The sequence below is a fragment of the Peromyscus californicus genome, unplaced genomic scaffold, assembly GCF_007827085.1.
Source record: "Peromyscus californicus insignis strain IS unplaced genomic scaffold, ASM782708v3 Scaffold_20__1_contigs__length_68692818, whole genome shotgun sequence".
Lineage (NCBI taxonomy): Eukaryota > Metazoa > Chordata > Mammalia > Rodentia > Cricetidae > Peromyscus > Peromyscus californicus.
The window spans coordinates 56,066,540-56,080,466 of NW_026294503.1; the positions used below are offsets into that span (position 1 = coordinate 56,066,540).

At 40.6% G+C, this 13,927-nt stretch overlaps 1 protein-coding gene across 1 annotated transcript in view; it reads right to left on the reverse strand.

Annotated features, from left to right (window-relative positions):
- Slc2a13 (solute carrier family 2 member 13) overlaps positions 1 to 13,927 on the reverse strand; it is a 289,669-nt gene that overhangs the window by 132,886 nt on the left and 142,856 nt on the right. Inside the window, exon 4 of the mRNA XM_052748693.1 lies at positions 1,848 to 1,956. Within this exon, the coding sequence (XP_052604653.1) occupies positions 1,848 to 1,956 (109 nt within the window). The remainder of the gene's footprint in view (positions 1 to 1,847; positions 1,957 to 13,927) is intronic.

Below are 13,927 nucleotides of genomic sequence, written 5' to 3' on the forward strand. Positions count from 1 at the left end.
AAGTCTCCCAAATAAAAAAGTCCACTGCAGCCGGGCGGTGGTGGCGCACGCCTTTAATCCCAGCACTTGGGAGGCAGAGCCAGGCGGATCTCTGTGAGTTCGAGGCCAGCCTGGACTACCAAGTGAGTTCCAGGAAAGCGCAAAGCTACACAGAGAAACCCTCTCAAAAAAACCAAAAAAAAAAAAAAAAAAATCCACTGCTAAATTCAACCATGTCTTTAAAAAATGGACAACAATGCTTCAAAAGCTATTTATTCTATAAAATAGAAAGGAGAACACTGCCAAAACCCTCCTACAATGCCAATATTACCCCAGTACCTAATTTAGAATGAGATGCAACAGAAAAAAAGAGAAGAAAATTACAGAATAATTGTCCTGATCAATATAGATTCAAAGATAACCAATATAAGACTTTAAAAAAGCATATAAGTAAGTACACATCAAAAACTTCACCATAATCAAGTCAGTTTCATTCCAGAGATACATGGATGGTTCAATGTACTCAAGTAAATAAATGACACATTCCACAAATAGATGCAAGGACAGAAATCACATGATCATTTCTCTGTAAACTGCTAGAGGAAAAAGTATGGGAAATAGTTGAAGATATCTGCATAGGCAAGCACCTTCTGGGAAGGTCACCAGCTGCTCAGAAAGGAGACCTACAGTAGACAAATGGGGCCCGATGATGTTAAAAAGCTTACACACAGCAAAGGAAACTGAGTTAGGTGCAGAGATAACACACAGAACTGGACAGAAACTTTCGAGCTGTCTAAGATCTGGCATCTAGCATATACAATGAACTAAAAAAAAAAAAAACTAAACAAAAAAAAATGAACAATCAAATCATTAAATGGGAGACTGAAATGACCAGAAAGTCTCAAAAGATGAACTACAAATGGCCACTATACATGAAAAGAAACTAACTTCACTAGCCATGGAAATGCATTTCTTGACATCACAACTGGAATGGCAGTCATCAAGAAAACAAAATGGCTGATGAGGATGAGGACAAGAAAACCCTTGCATATTCTGGGAGAAATTAAGGTGGTCTAGCCATCATGGACTTCAGCACTGAGGATTCTCTGAAGCCCATAATATGACCCAACTACACCCCCCAAAAACCTGTAAGTAAATACATCACAAAGATACTTCACAGCACGTTTTACTACGTTGCACTGGGCACCACAGCTAAACCATGGAACCATCCCAGATGTCCATCAACAGAGGAGTGGATAAAGAAAATACCATTTATATACACAATGGAATTTGTTTAGCCATAAGAATAATGAGATTATATTGTTTGTAGGAAAATGGATACAACCAGTGATTATCATGTTAAGTGAATTAAGTGAGTCTCGGAAAGAGAAATATGACATTTTCCCATTTGAGAGTCCTAAATTATATGTAGGTATATAAAATCAAATATATAGAGATGATATGAAAGTAGGGACAAAGCTGTCTGGGAAAAAGGGGGAATATGAGAGAATGTGGTCAAGAAAGGAATGTAGTCGAGATGGGGAAAGAATGTGCTCCAAAATCATTACAGCATTACACAAAAATGCTGTGTGACTCTATAATAACTAAAGCTTAAAATGATGTTAACTTGGATTAATCAAAAGTATCAGTGGCATAATTACAATTTATATGAAACATACAGTTACAATAATATACCAAACACAAAACGACCTTTAGGTTCCAAGTGGTGGGTCTTAACAATCATAAATCATACCCAGAGGCACTTCTCTGCATTTAATAGTGACAAATCACCAAGAACTCTCCGCTGCCTTCCCTGTGAAATATTCCCTTCACAGACTTTTCAAGAGAAAGCCAACAAGAATACGTACATGATGGTGTTGATGCCAGAGAGCTGCTGGAACATCTGTAAACCACATCCCACAACTAAGGCTCGGCGAGTAGGGGGGTAACTCAGCATTCTGCAGATTATAGGTCCAGCTGTTTTTACAAAAGAAAGAGAGAAAGACCCGGCCATTACTTTCAGATCTTGTTGCAAATCTCTGTGAAATTAGCACCGTTGGGCATTTTGAAATAAAACTTTTACAGAAATTTGGGCACAATGTATTACTTCTAAAACTGACAGCATTTTTCAGTTGTAATTTCAAAAGTAACAGCAGAGAATTCTGATGATAGCATGTCATGGGTACTATTTAGACCCACAGAACCAAATCTGTCTCACATTATTCTTCATTGCATTCTTTCTAGTTACAATTATTAATTACGCCTTTTGCTTTTCTACTTTCTCAACAATTAAATACGATTTAAAATGCATTCATGTGGGATCATTTACAAGGTAACTGGTAAAAACAGCACGTGAAATAGCATTTATTCCAAACAAATTAGGAACAAAATTTATTCCACTCTATTCTATTGACATCAAGGAATTTAGGCTTGATATCAATTTTGCTTATGGATATATTGGGTATTATCAAAATGTAACAGAAGACAAATAATGTCTGTTGTGCACAAATATATGCATGTATGAAAATGTTTACAAACTGAGCTGGTCCTGAACAGGCATCCAATGATTATTTTAAAATATAAACCAGAGGCTAGTGAAATGCTTTAACTGGTAAAGCACTTGCCAGTAAGCCTGATGGCCTAAATTCCATCCTGGAGACCCACATGACAAGAGGAAAGAAATAATGCCTGCAAGCTGCCCCCTGACCTCCACACAACACTATGCCATGCACAAGTAGGCATATGTGTGTGCACACACAAACACATACATACATGTACACACACACACACACACACATATATACACACACTCACAAATGAATAATAAAATATAAATGGGATTTCGAACAGCCTAGAGCAGTTCTACACAGCTGTGGTATCTAAAGGACTGAGGCCTCTCGTAAGGAAACTGATCTATGTCAGGGAACAACTTCTTCTCCCAGAAGGGTTTGCTACAGAGTGTCCTCGAAAAACTAACAAGTGCTGTATATGGTGTCCGTGCTGTGCTAGAAACTATCCAGGGGATCTCTGCTGTTAAAGGAAATGGCCTGTGATTCCCTGAATGCCAACTGCTTAATTAAAGCACTTTCCCTGAAGGTCATGTTTATCAATCACCAAACCCTAAACTAAGTCAAGGGAACTAAAATCCAAGTAAATCTCACTATTTCAGGAATCTTCTGAAAGTCACATATTTAGCTTGCAGAAATCACAAAGAATATGTGTATGGTCTCAATAATAAATGATAACGTGAGATGTCGAGACCGAGCATTAATTAGAACTGAATGCTATGGGGCTCAGACTATTCGGACTCCTCACAAGTTTGATTAAAATCACAAGATTGCACCTACTGAAAACGTTTCTGTTCTCGATGTCAAGACATTACAAATCGGCCTAGAGGCGTCACTAAGAGCTCAATTCATTTAAAAAGTAGGCTGGGCATATGCCACACAGAAAATTGACTTAGATTCACTGAAGGGAGAGGACAATCAACTGTATCAGAGAGGCTGTGTGAAACAATACTGTGACAGTGTTGAAATATATATGGATCACTTGCCTGAAGAAAAGTGGGATTCTGTACAAGTATAAATATCTCTAAATGAACTGCAAAAAGAAGAGATGCACACAGCACCATATAAACACCTATCTTTCCCCCAAAGTAAAAACATTTGTATAAAATATCACTTACTCTGTGTATTAGGAAAAAATTTTAAATGATACCCAAATCAAACTATACTTATCTTGACTTTCCATAGGTCAAAGACTACCTTTTCCTTGTTCAAGAAGTCTGTAACAGTATTCAAAATGCCATACCTACTTCCACTATCACATTGTATCATGAACTGATGGTCAGGTAAGGTCACAGGGAGAAAATGATAAGGAATTAGGACCAAAGTTTGCCTTGCCTTAATATGAAGGGGTGGGCTAGTACATGTTGTGGAATATTACTTTAACTATGTAAAGATGTGTTGTATTTGCTTATCCTGCATTTGTTTAACGACATAAAGATGTGTTGCTATGCCTGCCTAAGGCACCTGATTGGTCTCATAAAAAGCTGAATGGCCAATAGTTAAGTAGTAGAGGAATAGGCGGGGCTGGCAGGCAGAGAGATAGTGGGAGGAACCTAGGCTCAGGAGAAGAGTATGTTTTTTTTCTTTTTTCTCTCCCTCCCACCTCTGGACGATTCCAGAGGGTTCTGGATATTTTCTTTCTTATGCACAATAAAAAACCTCCCCCTCATGGAGCAGAAATTTCACCAGTTTTTTTCCTATGCCCTCCCGCATACAGGTACAGCTCTCCAAAACCTGACATGTGAACCAGAAAAGGGCTGTTCACAGTCCTCAGAAAAGAAACAGCTACGCTTTAATGTCTCGAAACAGATTTCTAAAACTAATCTCAATTAACTGAAAACTATTCAAAGCTGGAAATTACCCTGAAAATGTTCTTTGACTATAATGCCATTTAGAAATTAACCAAAGGGCACCTAGAGAACAGTTGTTAAAGTGGACCGGGAAATTCTAACAACCAAGGAACAATGTAAAGAATGCCAAAGCCTATGAAAATGCACCATGTCAAATTTGTGGAATGGAGCTTCAACCTTAAGAACCGCCCCCTCCCCCCAAAGATGAAGGAAGCACAGACTGAAAACAGTAACAAAGCCCACAATATAGCAAAGAGGAAGACAGTTGAAATGAACCAGTGAAACCAGAAGCTGGTTCCTGGAAAAGATGAATATATCTGTGAGTTTCTAGCCAGACTTTGGAGGCCAAATGAGGATCCCTTTGAAACGATCCTGGTCCTGAGCTCTGCCCTCAAATGGCAAAGAGTACATGCAGGTTGGTTCAGGATGAGAGTACACTAGATTACCTGGTCTGTCTGCAGTGGAGCCTTAACAGGAAGTGCAATGTTCAAGACAGCGAAAAAGACCGGGACTAGACTGACCTAGACATAGGCTATGAAACATTGGATGGCATCCAAGTGGGAAAATCAAGGAACAGACTGCCTCCTCCAGCCTGTGGAGGGAGGAACAGGCCTAATGATGCCTTCATTTCAGCCCAATCAAACTGACTTTCAACTTGTTTTTCACCAGAACTGTGAGACAACAAATACACAATTGTACTTCTGAAAATAACTTTTGAATTTTATGTGTGTAGGTTATGTCCGTGCATATGTGTGGGCGTGTATACCTTGGCATGCATGTGGAGGTCAGAGAACTATTGGCAGCAGCTGGCTCTCTCCTTCCACCGTGTGGGTTTTGGAGATTGAATGCAAGCTGTCAGACTCAGGCTTAATGTCAGGCCTTTACCCAAGGAGCCATCTTGCAAGGCCAAGATTTCCACTTTTGTAGTCTGCATATGATAGACTTTCCTACAGTATCCCACTGTGTGAACCCTGTGGCCGTAGAATTTGGTTACTCCCTTGGGTGGAAGGTCTCTACCCACCCAAGAAATGCCATGGGCAAAATGTTTCCTCCCCTCCCCTAAGCAATGAAGCTTAGTGAACTCAAAAGTATTATGCAAACAGCTCCCGTTTAGCCTTGGGATCTTCTGTATACTGAGCATATTCGGTGACCGTGGTAAATACTCCATTTTTTATTGTTTCTCTGTCCCTGTTTTGAACCCCGAGCTGTCATGGAATAAAAGCTGCACAGGATGCCAGGGAAGCATTCACTCTAGAGCAGATTCGCCTAGAGCGCCTTGGTCCTCAATCTCCAATGTGACTTAGAGACCTTGACACCAGTCACTGGATGGTTGTGACATACTGTTTAAGCTAGCAACTTTGAGGGTATTTGTTACAGCAGTCACTGGAGACTAATATACAGGAAAAAGTGATTGAAGACATAAATGACCGGTATCAGGGATAAAAGAACTGAACTCAAAATAGTAACAGAATAAGACAGTTATATATTATTTATTATATAATAGATTGTTTATGTAATATATTATGTAATATAATAAAATTACCATAATTTTATTATAATAATAGAATTATCAGGAATAATTTATGCCATCACATATATCATCTTAAAACAATAGACACATCCTCCAAAATATGAAACCCTCAAAGCTCATAGAGGGCCTGAGTAGTCAAACCTACAAACTATAAAAAAAAAAATCTATTAAAACTTTTGGAGGGTTGGAGCATGGCTCAGTGGCTGAGAACATTTGCTGCTTTCCCATAGAATTGAGTTCAGTCTGCATCATCCATATTAAGCAGCTCCATTGGATCTGACATCTACTTCTGGTTTCTATAGGCAGTCACAACATGGCATATACTCACATTCACAGAGACACAGAAACATACACACAATATAAACACATACATAAACACACAAACATACAATATACACACACATAGACACATAACCACATATACATACACACATGAACTCATATAAACATATAGATATACACACATCTACACATACTCATACACATAACACACACACACACACACACACACACACACACACACACACACACACACACACACACACAGCATGACCCTTAGTCCAAGCTGGCTTGTGCCACTTGTGGGGAGAGGTTGTCAAGAAGCCTCCCAGAAAGGGTTTGGGAAGTCATAGGAATTTCAGTCTCTTGATTGTTCAGCTTTAGACGGTATTTTACATATGCTGAAACATGTCAGTTTACTTGCTTTAAACATGTCCTACTTATTGTATATAAATTATACTTTAATAGAGTTGGTTTTAAAAAATAATGAAAACTTCACCAATAGAGAAGAGTTTAGGTATCAGGAGGACCAACACAATGAAAGGGATGGTGACATTCCAAGGCTACAGTCCCCTTAAGTAGCAGCAAGAGTATTGCCCCAGCAGTGCTGACCCAGCCCATGCAGGAATGCGGACGAAGAACCCCTGGGGATGCCTGGTCCTCACATCTCCAACATTTTACTCCCCACTGCATTCCACCCTGTTTGTTACATTTACTTAAGACTTTGTCACATACTAAAGAAAAGGACGAATGGACATTTTATGACTAACAAATTACAAGATGTGAGGTGAAGAAGGTTCCCTACTAGACACTTTTCAGACTAAGTTCTTTGTTGTAATGTAGATGTCTCTGTGGGGAAAGCAGGGTTGCATTGAGATAATCATCGCTCACTTCAAACATTAGTCTCCTCACCCCCCAATTTAGGAGCCTGTGATTCGGCTATGGTCATATACAGCAAGTTCCCAAGACCACGGCCCACTCAGGATGGCAGCTTAGCAAAGCCACTCTCAATCTGTCTGCTGTTGTCAAGGAAGGAGGACCAGGCCCCATGGGGAACCAATATACCAATGACCATTTCAAAGTCTTGTCTCCATTCCCCTTGGTAGTCAAGAAAGTTATCCTGACATGCAGCTCCAATCAGCACATTGCAGAGGCAAGAAGAGTGAGGTATAATTATTAGCCACCAGGGATATTAAGCATTGACACCATCCTGACAACCTCCCATTTCAATATCACTTCATGCCTGCTCAACCATGTTATCATCATGAGCATCTTACCCAGAAGGCTGCACAGGTATTCCAACAAAAAAGAAAGAAAGATCCTAACTCCCTGAACAGTCATGTCCACCTTGACAACAAGTTTGAGACTTTACCTGACCCAGACCATGGCCCAGAAGCATAACCCAAACAGTTGCATTCTGCCCAAACAAATGTTACTGGGTTCCCCTGACCTACATCTGCAATGATGTCATGCTGTTTTTTTTTCTTTCTAAATGCTGTATGCCTCAGCTTCAGTGCCAAGCTTCTCTTGGGAAAGAGCCTGATCTCAGTTGCTGGCTAATGAAGGACACTAATTTGGCCTTATAAGTATGGCTGTCCATAACTTTCTTGCCTGGATTGTAATAGTAGCTCTCCCCAGGTCACAACGAATATTAAGTAAAGCTAAAATGTGTGCCAGTTGCCCATGTCATTGTTACAGGATACTTTAAAAGATATACTTGCATATGCTTACTTCCTAGGTATAAAAACATGAACAACTTATAAACACCCTGAGTAAGAACTCTGTAAGATCAGAGCACTTCCAAGTTGCAGGAGGAACCACACTCTGTGCCCATGTCAACGTGTAAAGCTGTCTTCCCCTTCCTGTTGCCCCCCCCCCCCCCCCGCCTGCTCTGAGAGCCAGCCTTAATTATTTCATCCAGAGAGTTGAACATTTCTCAAGAAAAGTTAGGAAAATGGGCCACTATGACTTCATGACAAATTCTTACATTTCTGAGCAGTCCCTCAGGGCTGTCAGAGAGGAATCTTTGTTTTTTGTGTTTTTGAGACAGGGTTTCTCTGTGCAGTTTTGGTGCCTGTCCTGGATCTCGCTCTGTAGACCAGGCTGACCTTGAACTCACAGAGATCTGCCTGGCTCTGCCTCCTGAGTGCTGGGATTAAAGGCGTGCGCCACCACTGCCCGACTCAGAGAGGAATCTTTGTCTTTGCCTTAATGGGATGTCCCACGATATACTCACAACATCTAACTTAAATACTACCTTGGGCATCATCCGATCGTTCCCTTCTTCTTCCCCTGTACATTTGCCACATGTGGAGAGCCTACCTGGGGTCTACTCTCTCTGAGGCTCAGGAGTGTAAGATGGCCTGTCCTCAAGCAGCCTGTGACTGCGGCAATAGAGAAGGAATCATCCATAGAAACCAAACAAGGTCTATCACAATGGCACACGTGATCTAGGAGCTTCATAGACAGTATGCTGAGATTAAGGCAAAAGGTCTTGCCAATCACACACACATGCCATCCTTTCTTACTTCAACCTTGTTCTTGCTCTGCATTACCTAAGTGTCAGGAACTCAGGAACTACAGCTTTTGAGCATTCATTCTCTATTCCTACTTCCTAGGCTTTAATAGTCAAGCTTTAATTATATTCCATTTCTAACCCTCTATAAAACACTTACTCTTGCTCTGTACCTGCACCTTCTATGTCTCCCTCTTTTCTATTGCTGGACCAGGCATTCATCCATCTCCACCAAGAGACAGTGCACACATGGCCTAAGGTGTCCATGTAGCTCAGTGCTCAAAGATCAGCTCCACCACGAGTCCCCATCTCTACTATAGTGAAAGGATCCCATTATGAAGATTAGAAACAGTCATGTTCCTGGGCAACGTTATATATTCAGTCTCAAGCCTTTCACAGTGCCTCTGTCTGTAACCTTCTCCAGGCACAGCCCAGCACTTGCACACTGTTGCCACACCATCTGCACATGAGGTTGATTGACTCTCTATAAACGGCTGAACTCTCTGGATAACAGAACCAGTAGAGTATTTGATGGGGGGCACAGTGCCCACCCAACCTACCTTTTAAATCAATGTTTACATCACTGCCCTATAGCAGGCAATGGTCCGTCGACTGGTGTGTAATCTGTGTGACCAAAACAAACCATATGTCTTCATAACTGCTCCTTAAAAATGTTAATTCTGCCCAGGACTCTTCAGATTTCAGATGGCTGGTGATTTCTGTTTCCTTGCTCTGGGATAACTTTTGTAGGTTCTGTTGCTTATCGCTCACCCATACTGGATTTTATTGGGTGTTTGGATCAGATTTTGTCCTTGTCTTATTATTTGACTTAGTCCTGAACTTATTCCAGGATCAGGTATATAGAGAACAGATAATAACTATTTGCTCAATGAATATGAAGAAGAAAGAAGGGACAGGAAAACGCTCCAGGCAGATAGTGTTGAGGAGAACTCGTGGACGGAGAGATCTGAGTGCATCCCAAGCTGTTAAATAATGATGTGGTCGATTACAGGCACCACGAAGTCTTGAGCATGCCCATGCTGTTCTCCTCAATAGGAGCAGATGATGTTTGTCATTACAAGCTGGTACCTGGCACATATTCTATTTGGAATAATATGCTGCTGCTATTGATAAATCCAACCCATGTGGTGCAATTCCTTCACAGTCTGGCATTTATGCCAATACATTTTGAAATCCTGCAAAGCAATCAATTCGCCAAGATGCTGTAATGGGCCAGTTGTCCAGAAATGCATGCTTGCAAGCATATCGCTATAAATTAGGGCCCAAATGCGATCTCTGTGTTAATCTACACATTATTAGCCCAGGTTGCTAAAGCAAATACTTTTTTCTACCTGTGAGAACAGATAATACAGGGCTTCCTACTATTGAATTCAGACAGCCTTCATTTAGATAAAATAAGTTGCCCTCCAAAAAAATCAAGTATCTCTACATCTCTATACAAATAGGATATTTTGAAATATGTAAGCTATGTTTCTACACATAACTGTTTTTGTTTTAAAAACTACATATTCACATTGGAATTTTATCTGGACATTTGAAGAATGTTCCTTTTTATTTAAGATTAAATCACTTAACAAATAAACACTATTGAGGATTTTAACTTTTGTTAAATGCAACAACTGTGATCACTCCACGCTGAGCTTTACATAAGATGGTTACCATGAATAAAAGTAACAAGATGTCCTATTATCTTGTGGGGTGGAATACATAAAAAAAAAAAAAAAAAAAAACTTGCAACTGTCCCACTTAATTCCGGATATAAGAATGTAACAAAAGCACGAGGTGCCTTCAAATATAACATCTTAAGAATGTTGTTTTCTGTCCACATGGTTTTCCGAAAAATCATAATTATCCCGAAAATACTCAGGAACAGATATAAAAATGAGCCAAATACATGAAACTATAAATGTGTCCTCCAATTCAAAAGCAGCTCTTTTCCTGCCCCAGTTCTTTTCCCCAACTCTTCTATTACCTCCTGCACAAAGAAGAAAAGAAAGAAAAGAGCAAAGAGGAGAAGGAAGGTGACAGAGAGGCCATGGATTCAGGCCAAGGAGCACAGGTCTGTCTGTGGTGGAGGCTTCCCTTGCCCGGGCAAGGCTCTGGACTCACCTCCAGCCTTGCAAAACAGCAGTAGCCCAACATGGCCTCCCACTGTTGTGCTGCCCTTTCCTCCCAAAGGAAACACTCTATCTTGGAGGGAGGAAGGCAGGTCATAAAACTCAGGGAATCAGTGAAAGAAGCTAACAAGACTCAGATGGTGGCCTGGCCGAATGGCCTATCTGGTAAAGAAATTGGCTGCCAAACAACAGCCTGGTGACCCCATTTCATTCACTGGGATCTGCTGTGGGATGGTCTGTATGTTAAATGTGTTGCTGATTGGTCAATAAATAAATCACTGATTGGCCCGTGGCCAGGCAGGAAGTATAGGCGGGACAAGGAGGAGAATAGAGCTGGGAAGTGGAAGGCTGAGTCAGAGAGACACTGCCAGCCGCCATGATGAGAAACAGCATGTAAAGATGCCGGTAAGCCATGAGCCATGTGGCAAGGTATAGATTGAGCCATGTGGCAAGGTATAGATTAATAGAAATGGATTAATTTAAGCTGTAAGAACAGTTAGCAAGAAGCCTGCCATGGTCATACAGTTTGTAACCAATATAAGTCTCTGTGTTTATTTGGTTGGGTCTAAATGGCTGTGGTACTGGCGGGTGTCAGAGATTTGTCCTGACTGTGGGCCAGGCAGGAAAACTCTAGCTACAGGGATCTACATGGTAGAAGCAGAGAACTGACTGAAATTCCTGCAAGTTGTTATCTTATCTCCACTTCATGCTTCTGCATGTGTGTACCCACACACACGCACCCATACCCTTGCACACAAACACACATGCAAAATAAATTAAACAACCTTATAAGGCTCAAGATGTTCCTGAAGGTTACAGGATTCACAAAGCTCCTCTAAGGTTATCCAAGTCGTGACAGCTAAAGAGTACCAAACCTCCAATTGCTTCAGCTCCAGGGATGCAGGTTTTATGAGTTACCACTTGTACTAGGGTGGGCTTTGGTGATGCAGCTGCCTTGCCTTTGAATTCCTTGAACATAGTTATAATCACTGTTTTGAAGTCATTGTTCTGTTCACTAGCTTGGTGGCTCTTCTCAGTGAAAATTAAAACGGGGGTGGGTGTGATAATTTCTGGGAGAGCCATATTATCTTGACTGTTCATGTTCTGTTTTTGCAATTGGACCCATGTACTTGGAACTAGGTTGTTGATAGTGTTCCTTGATTCATTGTTTAAGATCCTTTACATTCTGGATATTAAGCCTTTATCCAATGTATAGCTGGCAAAGATTCTCTCCCACTTTGTAGGCTTCCTTTCTCCTCAGTTGTTTCCATGGCTGTACGGAAGCTTTTTATCTTAATGAGGTCCCATTTGCCAATTGTTCACCTTGGTTCCTGAGCAAATGCAATCCTGTTCTGAAGCCTCCTCCTACATCAAGACCTTGTACTGCACTGCCAAAGTTTTCTCCTACAATTTTCAGTATTTTGGCTTTCATATTAAGGTCTTTGATCATCCATCTGGAGTTAATTTTTGTATAGTGTGGTAGATACAAGTCTAATTTCATTCTTCTGCATGTGGATATCCAGTTTCCTCCGCATCATTTGTTGAAAATAGTGTCCTTTTCCAGTATGAATACTTGGAATACTGTCAAATATCAGATGCCTATAGCGACTGTCCTCATGTTTGTATCTTCTGTTTTGTTCCATTGATCTACATGTCTATTTCTGTACTAGTACCATGCTGGATTAAAAAAAAAAAAATTCCGGCCGGGCGGTGGTGGCGCACGCCTTTAATCCCAGCACTCGGGAGGCAGAGGCAGGCTGATCTCTGTGAGTTCGAGGCCAGCCTGGGCTACAGAGTGAGTTCCAGGAAAGGCTCCAAAGCTACACAGAGAAACCCTGTCTCGAAAAACCAAAAAATTCCTTAGTTCTGTAATACAGCTTGGAATCTGTTATGTTAATTGCTCTAACACTGTACTTTTTGCACAGGATTGCTTTGGCTCTTCAGGGTATTTTTCTGGTTCCACATAAATTTTAGGATGTTATTTTCTTCTGTTTCTGTGGAGCATGTTGTGGGGGCTTATTGGGGTTGCACTGAGTTGGGAAATTGTTTTTGGTAAAATGGTCATTTCACAGTCCACAAGCATAGGAGAGCTCCCCATCTTCTGCTATCTTCTTCAGCCTTTCTGAGAGATTTAAGTCTTTCACAGTAGAGGTATTTCATCTCCCTCATTAGGTTTATTCCTAGATATTTAATTTTGAGATGACATTGTGGGTGGGAGTGTTTCCATGACCTCTTTCTCAGCATGCCCTTGGTATATAGAAGGGTTACTGATTTGTATAAGTTGATTTTGTATTCTGCTGCTTTGATGAAAATAGTCATTTCTAGAAGTTTTCTGATGGGATTTTTGTGGTGCTTAATGAAACTAGAAATTGATCCATTTCTTTTACATTTTCTAAGTAAGTACAGTACAGGGTTTTTCTTTCTTTTTCTTTCTTTCCTTCCTTCCTCCCTCCCTCCCTCCCTCTCTTTCAAGACAGAGTTTCTTTGCGTAGCCTTGGTTGTCCTGGAACTAGCTTTGTAAACTAGGCTGGCCTTGACTCACAGAGAGCTGCTTACCTCTGCCTCCTGAGTGCTGGGACTAAAGGCACGGACTACCACAGCCTGATTCAGTATAGGTTTTTAAAGGCTCTCCTTACAACATTCTGGGTTTCTTTTTGGGTCTGTTGTAATGTTTCTCTGTTTATTTCCCTTATTTTCTGGGTTTTTTAAAATTGAAAAGGTATTTTTTGTTCATATAATACATTCTGATTACAGCTTCCCCTCTGCCAACTCTCCAACATCTTTCCCACCTCCCCTCCCATCTGAATCCACATCCTTTTTTTGTCTCTCATTAGAAAGCTAACAGGCATCTAAAGAATAATAATAAAATAACAAACTAACAGACTTGAGAAAAAGATCCAAAGATAAAGCACAAGAACCACATACAGATGCAGAGACACATGTTGGCAAAAGCAGAAACCCTATAAAAACACAAAATCTGAAACCATAATACATGCATAAAGGATCTGTAAAAGAGAAGAAAAAGAAAGACCCTGACAAAGCATTATGAGGCAAAGAACCTCCAAAAA